Here is a 19,323-nt window from a genome sequence, read left to right on the forward strand (position 1 = left end):
GAGAGGGTTGCGGCCCAGACAACAAATGACTGAAAGGTACCTCCTCGACCGCAGGAGAACGTGAACCGGAGGAATGCGGTTCCGGTAGAATCTTCATCCGTACGCAGGGGAGACCTGAGGGAGCAGCTGAATGCTCGACGTGATCAAGATGTGTAGCGGACTAGGGAGGAAGAGCTCGCGGCCGAGAATAAAGTCCTGGCCGAGAAGACGGCCATGCTAGAAAAGTAAATAGGGAGTCAGCTAAACAACTTTGAGCAAGTTGTAGGAAAGGTGGCTGAGGCCGTAAAGTCGACGCCAAGATGTATACGTCTCACGACCACCCATTCACAGAGAACATCATCCAGGTGCCCTTGCCTGATAAGTATATGCCGCCACCTATTCCGCTATATGATGGAAGGAGTGATCCGAACGACCACCCATTTCACCGATTCGAGTTTTCAGTTCTAAATTTTTACAGTTAAAAGCTCTCAGAAAATGGCACATCTAACTTTTTCTGCTATATTTAAAAGCTCTAAAAAAATGTCACATCTCAGCTCGAATTGAAAACTCAAATTTACAAAGCGAACGAAGCATTTACCTCTTCCAAAACCAGCTTTCCCGCGGAGCTGAAGTGACAAGCCCCTCAAGCTCAATGTGGATGTGTCGCTAGGCCATGCTTGCAGTAGTGGGCAGGGATCATACAGGCTCTATTACTATTGTGGCAACTTCCAGAACATCATCAGTAGAATCAGATTCTCAACTTTGATCTTAGCAAAAGACTTAAGTTTGGAAGCTGTGGCGGTTGACGGTGAAAATTCATCAATAGAAATATAACAAATTTCAAAACGGTTGCGTGAATTTAATAATCCAAAACACGATTAAAAGTAATTAAAAAATAAGAACATACAAGAATTATAATTGCTCACCCTTGATTCAAAAATTACGTTTGTTGTGGGGACGAGAGAGTTCATTATATTTTAGAGAGAATTACACACTTTAATTGTTCTGAATGAGAGTGACTCCTCAACTGCAGTCAAATGAAGCGTTGGTTCTTGTCCGTGGTTTCTCCTGAATATAAAAACTGACTTCGATTCCCTCTGCTGTGGTTTTCATGACCTGGATTTAGTTTGGATAAATAGAAATTGTAATTTTTCTGCCCATAACTTGGCCAGGTGGGCCAGATTGGGTCTAGTGTTTGGTACTATCCCGATCTCACTTATCTCAGCTAATGTCTTGAAGGACTCTGAGTGGTTTTCCACTTAATGGGCCTCAATTTTCCTTTCTAGTTGTTCTTAGTTTGCGTTAGGTGTTGGCCTGTTTCGTAGCTTGTTTTCTTTGCTGCCTTGTCTTTGTTTAGTTCTCGGGTAAAAAGCTCAACGGGTCCTAAATATGTACAAATTAAAAATTTAAATCAACGAACTAAACGGATCTTAAATACACAAATTACATACAAAATACCTAAATACACTTTAGCACTCGTCAATGCCCTCAGTTTGAACTTGGTTTATAAGTTCCCACAGCTAAATTGTACTCCAACTTCTTCGGAAGACACTTCCCTGAATGTTAGTTAGCTCGCTTTGTAACATGTTATTATTCTTGCTTCACGAAATTGTTCTGTAGTAAGTCGAACTAAAGATAACAAAAATAGTGTTGCACTCTTATAACCACAAGAAGACATAAAACACATCTTTTACACTGACTTCGTATATACTAACACGCTCCCTGCTACACACTTTCTCTCAAAGAATCATTGCATGATTGATTTGCATCGAGCACCAAAAAAATATTCCTCCAAATCCATATAGGGTTAAACGTCAAAATATTCTTGAACAGGCGATTTTACCAGTGCAAGGACTTTTTAATTTTTTAACCCGTCAAATTAGTATGAAATATGTAAGATAGAGATGTAATTAAGGAAAATTTTATTTTGGTACTATGTGTTATATCGATATATGAGTTTAGTACTCTCTATTTTTAATAATTTTATGTTTGTACCTCGATATTTTAAAAAATCTTCTTTTAGTGCCTCAGGGCGATTTTATAGGACACGAAAATGCAAAATTACACATATATTTAAATATAAAAAACTTTTTAAAAAATCTTAAACCTGTAACCAAACACTTAAACTTCACTCTGTCTCAAACATAAAGTAAAAATTTTTGGTTGCAGGTTTAAGATTTCTAAAAAGCTTTTTTATATATTTAATAATAAGAGTAATTTTATCTTTTTGTGTCCTAAAAAATTATCTCAAAGTACTAAAAGAATATTTTTTAAAAGGTTAAGGTATCGGCATAAAATTATTAAAAATAGAGAGTGCAAAACTCATATTTCAATATAACACACGGTATCAAACTGAAATTGTCCCGAGTATTTATTTTGTCTGTAACCCTAAAGTAAATTAGCATTTTCCCAAAAGAAATAATTATAATAAAGGAACAAAAATTGAGTATATATAAACTATTTGGATTCTGAATAACATATATATCTAAACATTTACACTATCAATGACACATTAGATCAAAAGTAACAAAGGTCAAATGATGCACTCATATATCACCGAGGGTCGTGGTGTAGTAGTAATAACGTCTTTGCTAGATTTTTTTCTACCTATTCATTAAGAGTTCGAGACTCCATTCCCATAGAAGGTTGCTCAACCTTTTTGGAGAAATTAAGCGGGTCTCTATGGGCGGCACCATAAGTGGGAGGAGTGAAAACTGAGTTGATGGCCTCCATTCATGCAGATTGTGGCTCAGCCTCTTTGGGAAAATTAAAGGGAAATTAAGTGGGCTCCTGTGGGCCACACTATAGGTGGGGAGAGTGAAAACTGGGTGTATGATTGGTGGGAAACAAGTTCAGACACTTTTCACATACTCGGTGGCACCTGAAATTACTGCTATAGCTGAAGGGGTTAGAGGACTTGAAGTGCACCACTAGATCCTTTTTTATTTAAAAAAATGATGTACTCATTTATAAGACAAGAATGAAAACCAAAGGTGTTGATAGAGCTCAAACAACAATTAATATTAGGGGTGGCAATTCGTGTTAATGGGTCGTGTTCGTGTCAACCCATTTATTAATCGTGTCAGAAAATATCAACCTAAACATGACATGTTTATTAAACGTGTCAAAAATGTCAACCCAAAACGACTGATTTATTAATCGTGTTAATCGTATCAACCCGTTTAAAATAAATAACTAGTATAATAATGACTTATTTAACACAGTCATGACAAGTTTAAAATTCACATTATTTGTATTTAATATGTCATTTAAACTTTCATATTATATCACATATCATTAGATTGTAGATGATACATATAGTTAATCGTTTCAATTTGTGTCACTTCGTGTTAAGAGGTCAATCCTAACCCAACTAATTTATTAATCGTGTTAATCTTGTCAACTTGATTATGACCCAAACTCATTTATAATAAATCTAAACCCGCTAATTTCGTATGAGTTTCGAATCGTATCGTCACGTCGCTATTCAGATTGTCAGTCCTAATTATTATTATACCTCTACCTCGTCATTTAATTTTTTTCAAATCACTTATAAAAGAAAAAAATGAGAGTAACAAATAAGAAAAAAGAAACGAACACATGCATCTGTATTTAATAATTTGTAATTTGCATTTTTCTTTGAAAATTAGAGAGAAAAAAGAATGAAAATAAAAAAAAAAATCACTAACAAACGTTTTAATAGAAGAACTTGATTTGGAACGTTTTAAAAGGATTGTCAAGTATGGATATGGATTATTATTATTTTTAGAAAAAAGATTTAAGAGACAAATTTTGTTGGTAAAATGTCTTTCACTGAATAAAAAAAATATTGGTAAAATCACAGCCGTCCACACACATTTCAAAAAAGACAAAAAAAAAAGAAGGAAAAAAAAAATAAAAAAGCTTATCCACAAACACCGTGACGAATGAAACCAACCAAATTGCATTTGGGTAAGGAGAAAGGAAGAAAAGAGAGCAAAAATGGCTCTCGTCGTCTGTTTCACTCCCGTTACTGCTTCTCCTCTCTCTGCTTCTTCTTCTTCCTCTTCTTCTTCATTCTTATCGGCTACTGCTATTCCAACTAGTAAGTTGTCTCTCTCTCTCTGGCTCGCTGTTTTTTTTTTTTTTCTCTTACGTTTATAATTTGGACAACCCAATTGAGGCTCAAAACATAATATTGTTCTTTCTTCTCATGCCGTTGCTGAATTTTGGTATTTTTTTTCTTCATCTTCTACGTTCGATGTGTCGTCTCTGATGGAACAGTTCCCATAATATACATACTAAATTCCCACTGTGGCTTTTCATCGAACAGTTGACATACCTCTTGCTTTTGCCAACACTTTTTTTCTTTTTATCTGCACTGTTCTTAAAATTTTCACTGCATCTTTCAAATTGTACTCACCCATCTGATTTAATTCCTTATTAACGTAAATTTTCGTCTCAAAATAGAATCTTGGTACCAATTTGTTATCTGGGGTTTATTTATAGTTATTTTGTTATCTGGGTTCGTTTCGCATGGAGTAGTCTTCCTTTTATGTGAGTTTTAGTTATATTCACATTATATATTTTTGCATCCATTATCAGTTTCCAGGCTGCAAATTAAACCCATTGATCTGCACCCAAATTCATTCAGTGGAGTTCGACTTCAGATGCCATTTGTTGTCAGCAGAAGTTGTTCTGTAGTTGTCAAAGCTTCTTCTGAAAGTAGCGAGGCCCTGTCGGATGGAAAAGAAGAGGCGGTCTCGGTTGACAAACTTCCATTGGAGTCAAAGCTGCAAGAGAGGTTGGAGCAGAAGCTGAAGATGAAATTGGCTAAGAAAATAAGGCTGCGGAGGAAGCGTCTTGTTCGGAAGCGTAGACTGAGAAAGAAGGGCCGATGGCCTCCTTCAAAGATGAAGAAGTTGAAGAACGTCTGATCCACCTCAAGATTTAATCTTCTTGCAGGTTTAGTTCTGACCACCTTTTGCTTCTAATGTTGTTTCCATTTGAAAATTTGAAACGTATATGATATCATTGTAATTTCATTTGTTCGATTTTGAATGGATTTATTGCTGTTTATTAAAATTCAAATTCTGAGTATAGACATTTAGATTTGGATGTATTTCTTTAGCTTGCAATTGGAATGAATGCAATTACAAGTTGACTTCTACCAATCGTAGTATGCTTGATTTGAAAAACTCGTAATTTTCACAAGAGGTACTAAACGCCATATGATGCAGGACACAGTTAAAATTCTGTGTTTTTATGGCAAACAGACATTTCTTGTTTCATCGAGAACAGTAGTGGTGCTAAGTATAGGGAAGTAAACTTATTAATGTTGTCCTGACACAATGAGCTTTCGTTACTTGTGATTTTCTTCGAAACTGTAAGGCTTGTGTTTTCTCAGGCGGACTGAGTATAGTCTTTGACTCCTCGTTGCATACTGAACTGCATCTTACCGTTGTCTTGTCGTCAATGTTATAGAATATCGTGGAAGGGTTTTGTTTCCATCTCTTGGTATATTTACTATATAAATGAAACTTGTTTAAAGCTTTCTCATCTGATTTTGATAAGGATATCTAGGAAAAGGAATTGTCAGCGTGTTTTTTAACGATAAATCATCCCATGTGGACTTTCCTGCTTATCCATTAATGCTAGGCATGGGCGTTCGAAACTGTTGCCTTTTTTTTTGGAAAAGAAACGACAATAACTTTCATTGATATATCAATGGATATGGAGTAAAAATTTACAAGTAGAGAAGGACAAGGAGTCTTTGAAAAGAACCCAAAAATAAAAATAATAAAAATAAAAAATAATAATAAAAACTGGGGAAGTTCTGGTTTTAAAACTCAAAACTGTTTCCTTGATAGTTATTTTGTCGTGCGATGAATAAGATTTTTCCAAGGATAGAGTTAAAAGGTGATATGATTAGAATAATAAGTTTTTGAACCAACATTGTAGGGTATATCAATTAGCTGGAAAATAAGTAAGAAATGAATGTCGTTATTAGTTTTGATTACAGATGTTGTAATGATATTTGGATTGTGCTTGTTGGATAAATTTCCACTCCTAGATACCTTTTCTCTTAGAACTCGACGATGTATAACCCGACAGGGTAGAGATATTTTTCTCCCTGTGCTCTAATCAATGAAGTAAAATCCCAAAACAATCTGCAGCTGGGGAGGAAATTAGAAGGCAAACAGGGAAGGCAGTTATGACTTTTTACTGACATGGTTGACAATACAGTTTGAGTTAAGAAAGGATGCGAAAATTTAGACGCAGTGGCCTATTGTCGATAGTGGAGCCATGTCCCTTTTTTTTTGTGAGCTAGCCAGTTGGGTGACAACGCCTTACCTCATCTCGATTAGGTGATGATGAACATTGAGTTGATAGCCAGAAGATAGTATCAAGTGCTTCATATGAGACTCGAACCTAAGGCCTCTTATCCATCAAACCACTTGGGAGTAAGTTCAATCCTATTAGACTATTACCTTAGTGGCGTTTTGCCTTTTCTGTCTATTAACTACGCGGTTCTCATCTCAGGGAAGTCCACATTCATACTATATGATTCACAATTCAATAAATAAAATAAATAAATAAATAAATAAAACGTCCATACTTGATTGGGAGTATACTTTCATTTTGTTTGTTATAATTTTGGCACTCCTTAGGTTACCAAGTTAGGTCCTTGTTTGAACACAAGGTAGCATAGCATCCAATATTTCCCTAAGAAATGCAATGAGGGCAGGATGAATGAATAACACCATCACTTTTATGTTATTTTATTTTTAAAGGAAGAATTTCATTCAAACTCAATAAAACAGCATAGCAGAGTTGGCAACTACAAGAGGCACAAACAGGATCATCCTTGAACCAAAAATTCCCATCGGAACAATTGAAATCTGAGAGATAGCACTAGCTTTGTAATGTGGCCTTCCCTAACCGCCGCACACTGCAATATGAGAGGAGATCCATCCATCCTCTTTTCTATGGTGCAGAAACAGCCCCCGAACCGTACGAATAATAGCTGCCATGCAATGGCTGCATTTCTATCAACTCCGCGATGGACCACGGAGTTACAAGCATTCCAAACATTTCATAAGACTATACCGAGCAGAAATCTCCAAGCTTTGGGGTAAAGACTGTCCAAAAAAGGCCAGCCACAGGATTCAGGAAAACCTTTTTACTTAGAAATCAGCTCCACCGTTCAGAAAGGGGCCAAACACTCACGGCAACTTCACAGGCAAATAGAGCAAGAAAGAAGACTCACTCAACCCCACATCTTAGCAGCACCATTAATACTCGCACTATAACTCAACATTTCATTGCTGCAAAAAATAAAAAATGAATGACAAAAAATCATATTTTCATATGGAGAACTTGAACCAACAAACATTGAACGGTTAGAAAAATTTAAGGACTACTATTATTGATTTCCAAATTCAGGGACTAAAGCAAGAGTCTTACTATAGTTTAACAACATGGTACTCTCTCTTTGGATGAAGATCAGATTATTTAAGGGATTTTTATTAAAATGACCTTTTTAAAACAATTTTTAGTAAACGTTTCTAGTTAACATTATTGCTTTCCAGAAATTTAAGAATAAATAGTTTACCTAACTGAAAGTAGATACATTAGACATCCGCTGATAAACTAACGATTAGTTAGTCAATAATTTACTAAAATCAATCAATAAATTATCAAAAATCGATTAAGGATTAACGAAAAACAACTTTTTAAACAATAAAACTTTTAACAAAACTAGGAACGTCTACTTGAAGCAGACTAAGTAGTCCAGCAATTTCTTATTACTGGAATTTAATTAATGTGGAGTCACTAATGCCTACTTTTGTTTTGCCAAAACAATACTTACTTTTGTCTTTAAAAAGTTACAATACGGCTTTTTGCCAGTCAAAAAGTTAGTGCACAGAACGGGTTCTCTTAACATCAACCATTTACAGAAGTCGCAACCTTTTTGGACCCACGGAATATGCATTCTCATCCCTTTACATACTTACCCTTTCTTACCAGGTGGGGCTTCTAGTTCTGGCTGCAACTTTTTCTTTTCTTTTTTTTTTCAATAATAATAAAAGAAAAGTAGAGTTATCAAATAGTAGTACTAGTACTATCCAAATGGTCATACTTCTCTTTTTTTTAATATAACACGGGATTAAAGCCGCAACCTCCCCCAAACTCATCCCACCAAACCCTCCGGTGCCACTAAAACGAGCAGTCTTAGGCAAATGGTCATCATTCTCTTATCACATCTACATAATATACAATAACCGCAAACTAAGTCTGAAATTCTATGCACAAAGAGGCTTAGGAAAACATAAAAGAAAAAATCCCGATGATGGGATGGGAACCGCGAAAGTAAAGAGCTCTTTCTTTTTCCTAAGTTTTCCTTTTACCATCAGTTGTCAGCAGATCAGCAAATGACCATCTGGATTGTTAGAAGAATTCTCCATCTGTGGAGAATATTATTAAACCAAAGTATCACTCCTCAGGATATTGAACTTGCAGAGGGGACATGTTGCGTTTATTCGAAGCCATTTGCTTATGCAACCACAATGAAAATGATGGCTGCATGGGAGCGTATACAGCTCGGCTCCATCGGCATATCGAGAGAGGCAAATGCAACACTCCTGTCAAAATCACACAGAAATGAGTTGAATTTCATATGTCTCATCCTTTTTATACAAAAATTTACAAATCACCGCACTTTGAGAGAACAATAGAACTATAGAAGCATCATTGATTTTTATGCAGCATAGTGTTTTAAACAAGTTACGCAATGAACGCTTATCAAAGAAAAAATTAAAAAATAAATAACTAAATAAGGGGAACGAAGAACCAAAAGAAATAAGATGGTCTCTACTTGATATACTTTGTTAGCATGTAAAAAATGGAAAATAATTTATGAAGACATCAAATGAAGAATATTTGAATAGGTTCGTACAAGTAACTGTGTGATACAGCTAAAAGTAAAACCAAGCAACACCAGACAAGGTTGTCCACTCCCATAACTATTGCATACTTGTTAAGAAGCTGAGCACAGCATGTCAGAGCAGGAAAATCTAATTTGACGAGTCGTGTTGGTCAGGGGTGCAAAGAGAAAAACAAAGTCAATAATACCAAACAATTTATGCACTCAACATCATAATCAAAATGATCATCACATCAATTCAACTACCAAACAAATCTGATGAAAGGAAAAGGTTGAATAAACAAAAGAAGATAAGGAAAACGGAGCTTACGGAATCTTCTGGGTTAAGCGCAAGTTCCTTGATGTGGTTATTACTTGACTCTAACTGTGCTGTAAGAATATCCTGCTTCTTATCATTATCAAGGGTCATCGAAGAACTATCCTGGCAAAATCTATACTTTGGAAGATTCCTGATATCATCTTCCGATGCACCATCTCTAATTGCCATAGAATACGCGAATGCTACAATTGGAATACAACAGCAGAGAGCAAAGAAAATGACAAATGCCATGCCAATGCAAAAGATAATAAAGAACACATCAAAGGCGAGGAATACGACTGTTAACCTGCATTTGCGAACAGGAGCTCATTAATGAGGTTTTTGCATTTGTATAAACATGCACCTAAGTTTAAAGTACATTATAATTGATCACCGTATTTCACTAAAATCGCATACTTGACTTTGTAATGCTAATATTCATGAATTTCTTGGTGTAATCATAATCTGATTTCTAACATTGTTGGAACATGAAATTAAGACCGTGCTCTCTCTTCATAGACAAGCATGCTTAGTTTATCCAAGTTTCATATGTTAAACTAAAGAGATACAGTAAGGGTTATTATCAAGAAATTTTAAAAAATTTGTCACAGGAGTTACCAGTAAAGCCGTGGAGAATCTTGCAGAAGTGTTTGGCCACCCTCTACAATCCAATAGAATCCACACATCCACCAGATGGATGACACAATTGTATTCACAGACTCCAACCTTTTCATGATGCTGGAAGACAAATATAAATGAACAATGAAATAGAGTCGCATTCTCCAAATAACTTTAAAAAGACTTTATTATAAAAAAAAATAATAAAAAAAATAAAAAAAAAACTAAGAGACTACAAATGTCCATCACAATGAGAAGAGTCCCCAGAGTTTTTTTTTTTTTTTTATTTAATGGAGACTACAACTGTATTATAGCAAAACATACTCTTGGTACCCTGTATTTTTTATAGTATTAAAATGGTACCTCGACGTTTTTAGAAACATCTTCTTAGTACCCTGAAGCTGATTTTTGAGACGTAAAATGACCTTAGTACCCTTCTATTTAGTTAACCAAAACCTCATAAATCTAGAAAAAAAAATCATGAACTTTTTTATTTTATTGTTTTCTTTTAAATATTTTAATTTCAGATTTTTTTAAAAAAATATTGATTTGCATTTAATTAACAAGAAGGGTAGTTTGGACATTACATGTCCCAAAAATCAGCTTCAAGGTACCAAGAAGATGTTTTTAAAACCGTCGAGGTACCGTTTTAATATTATCAAAAACACAGGGTTCCAAGAGCATGTTTTGCTATAACACAGTGTACCAAAATGATTTTATCCCCCCAAAAAAAATCCACTTTTAAAAGGGATTTCGTTTTACCATTTAAAACGCTCTTAAACGAACATTTATTAATATATATATATATGAAACAATTAACGGCATCAAGTTTGATTAAAATTTCATTTTTTTTCTTACATCAAAGTTCAGCACAATAATAACTGAAGTTAGTTTCCTTTCAAACTAATGCAAACCAATTCCTTTAGAAGCTCATCCAATCACTGCCACTTGGGACCACAATTTATGTTTTCCCATACACCCTTTGGTTTTTCGTAGCATGCTACCATGAACAAAAATTTTTCTGAGATAAATTGTTGCAACAAATTTACTAACTATTTTTACCACCAAGAGGAGGAAAGTTGCAAGCAAAACTAGGAAAGTGTTCAATGCAGTAGTAAAATCGACTTGCTTCCAAGCGTTTGAGTTGGAGTAAAGAACGATAATGCTAAGAATACATCTCAATACAAGCAAACGTGTTTTTCAATTTTCAATAGTGTTGATATCTAACATTTCCAACTTCTACAAAAGGAAATCTAAGAAAGCCCTACTAGTATCTTAGTAGCCCTCAACTTTTGACATTTCTCGAGTCCTCTTTTTTTTGGCTAAAGGATTTCCGAAGGCCTAATAAGGCAGTCAAGGGTCTAAAGACCTGATCTTCATTTATAACGCCAATTTGAATTTGAGTACCAAATTGTACTCTTAACTATCACATAAAAACATAATAACAATGCTTATTTTCCTACTTAATTGATCAATTAACTTAGACAGTGAGCTAAATTTCTTCATACCCATCAAAGAAAACGAAAAATTCAAATTCGAAAACCAAAATTTCGTGTAGAAAAGAACTCACCTGGTACGTCTCTGAGAAAGCGAAAGACCACCAAAGCCGACGAGATCCGCGAAACCTCTCCGCCGATAATCGAAGCAGACGAAACCCACATGCAAAACGCACTGAAAAGCGTACCCAGCGATCCAAACTCTCAAAGGAGTCGAGGGTTTCTCTCTGAAAGTGGACAACAGCACCACCGCCGAGACCAGAACAAAGGCCAAGTTCCACACCACGTCCAGCACCAGGATCGGCTTCGAGTAAGCGCAGCTCTCACCGTCACCGTCTCCGTCGCCAAGGAGAATCCGGCGGCGGGCGGCGGCGGCGAAGAGGCGGCGGGGGGGGGGGGGGGGGGGGGAAAGAGAAGGTAGTGGTTGTAGTGGTGCTTATGGTGGGCCCGCGGAGCACCGAATCGGTTCGTCTTCCACTGTGGACGCTGACATTGTTCAATGGTTGGTCTTCGTCCATTGTTGGGTTGGGTTAGAGAGAGAAAGAAGAGGGAGAAATGGGTTAGGAGCTGCTGGTGGAAGAGTTGTTTGGGAAGAGAGAAAAAAAATTGGGCAAGTGTGTTTTCCACTGAGAGAGTGTGGTGCCATTTTCAACTACTAATGGATTAACAAAAGTACGAAAGATTAGGTTGCAACGACGTCGTATTCAGATCAAGGATTTCTGCAGTATCAATAATTATGACAGTGCATTTTATAATTATCTAGACAATTACTCATGTATTAGTGAAAAAAATAACCAAAATTAATTGTGCTTACGAAATATTTTTTGTTTTAATGCTATGAAAAAAAGGATAATTAGGTTACTCAACAAAAAGAGAAAAATTTAAGTTTAACTATTATTTTTTTAACTCTATTATTTATATCATTATACAAAATTTTAATACTACTATAAAAGATAATCTATAAATTACAAAAAAACATAACTTATAGACCACGTAAGATAATCTGCAGTTATAAAAAATAACCTATAAATTACAAAAAATAATCTACAAGTTATGAAAAATAAGCTATATATTATAAAAAAATAATCAAATTATTTGTGATATAAAAGAAATTTACAATATATTTTAATAATGAGATTTTTTATTTTCTCTCAAAAGGGCAAAAAAAGATGATTAGGATTGGAATAACTAATGAGCTATTTGGGGTTTGGGGTCCAATTATGGTGAGGTTGTTGAATTACCCACCTACATGATTGACACGTGCTTGGGAGTAATTTACAGGCAGACAAAAACAATGATTTTCATCTGTTATTAAAAAAAGAAAAAACTGAATAATTTTCATTTCTCATTTTTCAACTTTTTGATTGACATTTTTTGCTTATGCAAGTACCACTTTCATAATTTTAAACCTTTTTAATCAATGTTCCAAACAATTCATACTTTTTTTTATTTTTTATTTTTTTGTTTGAAATTCCAAAGGATTCATAGTTTATACGTATAGAGTTAGTCTTCAACCCCACTGAGTATAAAATGCTATTTCCAGTCTCGCAATTTGAATCGGCTTATATGGAAAAGGGACGGATTGGTGAACGGCAGTCTAAGGTAATTTCACGTATCCTAACATTATATAGTGTAGAGTGAAAATAAAAAATTGTCAAAATGAAAGGTTAAAAAATAGCAAAATGATGTGTAGATTTAGGCCTCGTTCGCTTCACGGATTAAAATTTTCAATTTAAGTTGAGATGTGATATTTTTTAAAAAATTTTAACTATAATAGAAAAAGTTAGATGTGACGTTTTCTAAGAGCTTTTAACTGTAGAAACTTAGAACTGAAAACTCAAATCGATAAAATGAATGAGGCCTTAATGCAACTGCTGAAATTTCCCTTTTCTTATTCTTTTGAAGATCTCGTGCACTTTCCCACGTACACTCCAACGAAGTCGAGCAATTCGACTTGCCCTAGTTTCGAGTGGAAATCCTTGGTAACTTGGCTATTCCGAGGAGCACAAATATGTCTACAACATTATTCATATTTTTTATCCATTTTTTAAAGTCTCAACATGGATAGCGGGAGAAGGATATTCTTCTCGAAATATTTACAAAATACCGACAATGTTTAAAAATATGCACAATATAATATCGATGATGTCCAAAAATATCTATAATATCAGTGATTATCCATTAATATCTAAGATATTTTTAAAAATGTCCACTAAATATTCAAAAACTCCATGAAAATTTTCTTTTGTACATGAAAATTAATTGTGTGGCACATTTTTCCTATTCCTTTCCAATTAAAGGTCTGAATAGTGAGAAAAAAATATTAAAAAGACGTGAGGTGATTCAAATGAGTCAAATTGGATATGATTCTATGGTCTTGAATTTTGATTCATGAGCTTAGCAACAGAGCAAAGTTTATATAGTTATAATTATTCATATAATTCCTAAATGGGGTCTAATTAAAAAGGTAAAAAACAATATGGTTTGATACATTAATGTACCTTCCACCACAAGTTAGTGTTGAAATGTCATACACACCCATGAAACCTACTCATCAAGTAGGATAAAACACATCATATCCAATTTAGGAGTTAACATTGAGAAAAGATCAAGAAACATACACTTGTTACATTAATAACTACCCCCATAACTATTCAAAGGCAATGTATTGGAAAATATATTGTTTAGATCAAGATCGGAACTTACATAATGCTTTCTTACCTTCTAAAAACTTGTTTTGGTATTAAATAAAATATTTGAAATTTATATATAAACTATATCATGTTTGGTAGTTAATTTTTATGTACTCTATTATATTTTGTATTCGTTTATATTGAATATGTAAAATTATATTAGAATCATAATCCGTATATAGTTATCATAATGTCCTATTATACCATGTACCATAACTCTTATATTCCAATAGAAAATGTATTTTATTGTCATAATTAGTTCAAATTAAGTAATGTTGATTGTTTTTAGCATTTGTATAGTTTCAATAAAAAAAGTCTTTAAGGTTTTCTCAAGATATGTATTGTTGCAGCATATTCGTCGACATTGGTAATATTGGTAGTTTCGTCCAAGGATGAAATGGTCGATATCGATGAGGTTGTCAATATTTTGATTTACGAATAATGTCGATAAAAATGTTGATGTTGACGGATATTCTGGAAAAAAAAAAATATCTTGAGAAAACCTGAAAATTCTTTTTGAAACTATACAAAATGCTAAAACAATCAATATTACTTAGTTTTTACTAATTTAGTAACAAAATAATACACTTTATCGGAATATGAGAGTTATGTTGCATAATATAATAAGAAACTATCATAATTATATATGAATTATGATCCCAATATAATTTTACATACTCATTAAAAAAAGATACAATAATATAATACGATACATAAAAATTAACTATCAAATATAATAGAGTACAGACAAACTTCAAGTCTTTTAATACCAACACGAGTTTCTAGCAAATTGGAAAATATTATATAGGTTATGAGTTTGATTTAAACAATACATTTGCCAACATATCACCTTGAATAATTATATAGGTAGTTGTTAATATTTCACGTTAATGTTTCTTAATCTCTTCTTGTTTGTTTATCCAACTTGATGAGTAGTCTTCATGAGAACTATATGAATGGTTATAACCATTTGAACTTTGCTCAATTTCTAAACTCATGAATTAAAACTCAAGGCCTCAGACGCATCATCAGTTTGACTCATTTGAGTTACACCATGTCTTTTTTTATGTTGTTTTCTACCATTTAGTTATCACAATTTATTACAAAATAATAGAAAAAAAGGGCTTCAAAAATTGATTTTTGTGGGGAAAAAAAGAAACTTTTCTCTGTGTTTTTGGAAATTTTGTGGACATATCCAAAAAAAATATCCTGGGTATTCGTAATATTCACCAATATTAGAAATATTTTTGGATTTTGTAGACATTTTATGGACGCTTCAGGAAAACTATCTTCCCCTCTCTTTCCCTGTTATCTATGTCGAGACTTCAAATATATGGATAATATCGTGAAAATATCGATAATGTTGTGGACAATTTCATACATGGTTCCATTTATATTATTCATAAATCAAAACCTCGACAACCCGTTGAGATCAACATTTTCATCCTTGCTAAGGAGTTAATGAAGGTTGAAGAGTAAGTTGGTTTCTCTTTGAATTCAACCGACTCAATCGATCAAAACAAAAAATAGACATATCTCTTACAATTTCTCCGTTGTAGGAATTACAAGGATGACGTAGTGACTCATAGACCTATAATATCAAATTCTAATAAAATTAAATTGATCAAACTCTTTAATCAATTGATTAATTCCATTAATTTTAAAGTTACTCCACTATAAACTTTGAATTGCATTCTTAATATTACACACATTTATTTACATCAATGAAACATCCATTTGATATAGCCATTGCATGTAAATTGATCTTCCATAAATAATTTATAATTAGAGCTAGGTATAATCCGTTAACCTCTCTAATTATAATTTTATCCTTAAGTATCATTAATTCTCTAATAAATAGTATATTCATGAAACAAATTCATGAACCAAGCTCGTTACATACTCAAGTATCGAATCGAACCTCAAGAGACTTATTTATCTACTAATAGATTTTATCTCATAATATTAACATTCCTGACTACCTACTTCATCATATCTCCAAGATACAAGGAATAGAATTTAGTGATCTTGAAATATGTATCGAGTAAGTCAAAAGACACAAATCTATAAATAGGAGTATACTAATAGCTCAGGATTAAGATCATTATATATATGACCATCAGTAAACTCAATTAGAATTTCTATACTTAATGAAAATTATCAGAAATTGATATTGTGTTTGCGTCTCAGTCTTACATAATCTTATTATGTAAAATACACTCATTTGATGTCCCTTAATATCAACGATGGGGATAAGCTCATTCCATTCGTGATGGGAATGACATGTATTATTATTTTTTAATTAAAAATTATGAGCTTTAATTAAGTTCATTATGGACTCATTTCGATTATTATCCTTAAATATTATCTTATAATATATAACACATATATACAAAAATTAAGGTTATATAAATAATCATAGAATTTTCAATGATACTATTCATAAAGTTTACAATAATACATGGACATAAAATAATGAAATTTCTATTTTATTAAATAAATAATTAAATCCTTATTACATTTCATGTTTTAAGGACGTTATTCCCAATACAACATACCAGTATGCATACTTTCAACAATGTCAGGATGTCACCTTTTGGTACATCAAAAGATACAAGGCAAATATACGGGTTTGTTATTCATCTCAGTACTAAGATAGATTACATATAAGTTGTCGAAAGTGAATTTCTTTATTCAAACAAAATTTTTAATTAAAACAATTCAACTTTGGTCAAATTCAATATATATTCCACTAATTGAACTATATTTACGTCTCTACCCATGAAGTCCCACTCCGACGATCAAGATAAGTTGTCTCTGTCAAGAAGTAGACAACATAACAATCTTAATATAAATATTGCGCCCAAACTTTATTCATTCGATTACGGATCATATAATTTATATTATTATCTTTAGATTCATGTTTAATATGTATATTCTTCACATTATATACATAATTTAAACTTAGAGCGACAATCTCAGACTTTCAGTTTATTTATCATACATTCAACTAATATGAGCCGCACAAAGAGAACAATACTTGATATATGAAATAAATAATACTTTATTGATATCAAAATGTCAAATTAACATTGTTACATTTATTCTTAAAGGACATAAACGCTAATTGGACTCACAAATCATCAGAGTTTTTCTTCTTGTTATCGTTTTCCTTCTTTGGGATTTTCAGAGTCGTTGTCTGCGTCTGAGATGTTGATGAATACCCAGTGCGAGAAAGGCAGAGATAGACCCAAATCACCATTTGCTGCTAGGTTTTTTTCATATCCAATTACTGAGATTAAAAGAATAAAATATGAGTGGTTGAGATTAATCTAGGTTTTTTTATTAATGTTTTATTTAATAATTAGGATATATAAAATGCCAATTATGCCCCTTTAGAACCCTACATGTGACTAACAGATTTCAATTTCTGTTAGTTCTTTAGCATCCGTTTGTAAAAAGGGCTAATTGCAACAGTTATGCAAGTTGAGGGAATTAATTACTAAAACTAAAAAATTTAAGGACAATTTGCTAAATTATGAAGTTCAGAGAGCATTTGCTAAAAACTCTTTAGATTATTGAGAATGAAAAATGAGTGAAGACAATAAAGATTTTTGAGTTTCGATAGTTGCTCAACATGGTAACAAATGAACATCACTGACGTAAGTTTTAAGAAGATGAAATGTAACACCCTTCTAAAAAAAAAGAAGATGAAATGTAACAAAAGTGCATGCAGCTTCCACCGATTAGCATTAAACACAATACAATCCTGTACGAAGAAGAATACAATTAAGGTTCATGAGATATTAGAACAACAATATAATAAGTTTTACTGTATGCCTCGTTCATTTCGCAAATTTGAGTTTTTAATTCTAATTTTGCTACAGTTAAAAGCTCTCACAAAAAGTCACATCTAATTTTTTTTGCTACAATAAAAAACTCTCACATAAAATCACATATCAAATCAAATTAAAAATTTAAATCCGCGGACTGAACCACGACAAAAATTACATGGTCAGAAACATGGCTTGTGCGTCGACGTGCGTGCCAAATTAGACATCAAGCGTCTTCTTCAACGAGTTGGTGTGCGAGCTAGTCTTCATGCTCCTGCTCAGTTTGGCCTAAGCCCCCCTCTATCTGCATGACGACAGGGATCTTGTTGTCGTCTGGCGAGCAATTGATTGAGACGACGAAGAGTCGGGCACATGTTAGTCATTGGTATACTAACTGTGGCGCAAAGATGTTAGGGCGCATAAGATTTAAGAATGTGAGAAGGAAATAGTTGATCATTACTTCTTAGGTCCCGTTCATTTCGCTGATTTGAGTTTAAAATTTGAGTTTTGCTACAGTAAAAAACTCTCACAAACAATCACATCTAACTTTTTTGCTACATTAAAAAATTCTCATATAAAATCACATCTCAACTCAAATTAAAAACTTGAATCAGCGAACTAAACGGGCTCTTAATTAACCCATATCTCGAACTTGACATGGTCTCTGGTTTTACTAATAGCGGTTACCGTTGACAATTCAAATTGATACTCTACTAGTCACAGTAACAAAACCGCAACAACTCTGTCTTATTAATAATACTAATTGGAGCCACGTGTGAGCACATGAGTATTTTTTTTTTTTATACATAAATGTTTAATTTTCAAAAGTTTTAGTTTCATTTCTTAGTTTGATAATTCTCAAAAAAAAAAAAAAAGTTCAGTAGACTTAAGTAATAAAATTAAAAAGAAGACATTACTTAAAAAATAATATTTCAAAAGATTGAGAAAAATAACATAAGATTTAGGGGTAAAAAAGGTAAAAAGAGAAAATAATTATAAGAAATAGACTTAATCAGGTTATTTTTTAGAAATTTCTTCTTTTAGAAGAATAGAGAAATTATTTTAAGGTTATTAAAAAAATATACATTTATGAAGACCACATTTAATAGAATAGTTTTTTAGAGGATTATATTCAAGTAAAATAATTTTTATAGGAACAAATTAAATTAAACGATTTTTTAATGAAGTACATTTGAAATATAAAATATCAATTTTTTAAAAAAGAAATGAAAGAACAAACCAAATACTTTTATTACGCTGAACATACCAAATACTTGATTGTCTTAGACAAGCTTTTAATGGGGTAAAAAGTACAAAAGGACCAAATAAATAATGGTCTCCTACTAGATTTTTAAGAGCTAAGTAAAAAAGTGTTGAAGAAAAGTCACAAAACACCAAAAGACACAAAATACTTAAACCAAGTTTAGTTTTTTTTTTTTTTTTTTTTTTTTTTTTTTGAACGAAAAAAAAATATTAAAAA

The 19,323-nt window shown here is 32.9% G+C and overlaps 2 protein-coding genes across 2 annotated transcripts; one reads left to right on the forward strand and one right to left on the reverse strand.

Annotated features, from left to right (window-relative positions):
* Positions 1–3,897: 3,897 nt before the first annotated feature.
* Positions 3,898–5,068, forward strand: LOC21410536 (50S ribosomal protein 5, chloroplastic). Its single transcript, XM_010112976.2, has 2 exons — positions 3,898–4,063; positions 4,564–5,068. The coding sequence occupies exons 1-2, from the start codon at positions 3,961–3,963 to the stop codon at positions 4,893–4,895; spliced, it is 435 nt and encodes a 144-aa protein (XP_010111278.1). The 5' UTR covers positions 3,898–3,960; the 3' UTR covers positions 4,896–5,068.
* Positions 5,069–8,072: 3,004 nt separating this feature from the next.
* On the reverse strand, positions 8,073–11,711 carry LOC21410537 (E3 ubiquitin-protein ligase At4g11680; the record flags this gene model as incomplete). The annotated part of the gene is made up of 4 exons (XM_010112977.2): positions 8,073–8,603; positions 9,216–9,510; positions 9,822–9,941; positions 11,392–11,711. Coding segments are annotated over 4 exons (897 nt in total), but the record flags the coding sequence as incomplete, so codon positions are not given.
* Between the last annotated feature and the right edge of the window lie 7,612 nt (positions 11,712–19,323).

The sequence above is a fragment of the Morus notabilis genome, unplaced genomic scaffold (assembly GCF_000414095.1).
Source record: "Morus notabilis unplaced genomic scaffold, ASM41409v2 Scaffold78, whole genome shotgun sequence".
NCBI classification, from domain to species: domain Eukaryota; kingdom Viridiplantae; phylum Streptophyta; class Magnoliopsida; order Rosales; family Moraceae; genus Morus; species Morus notabilis.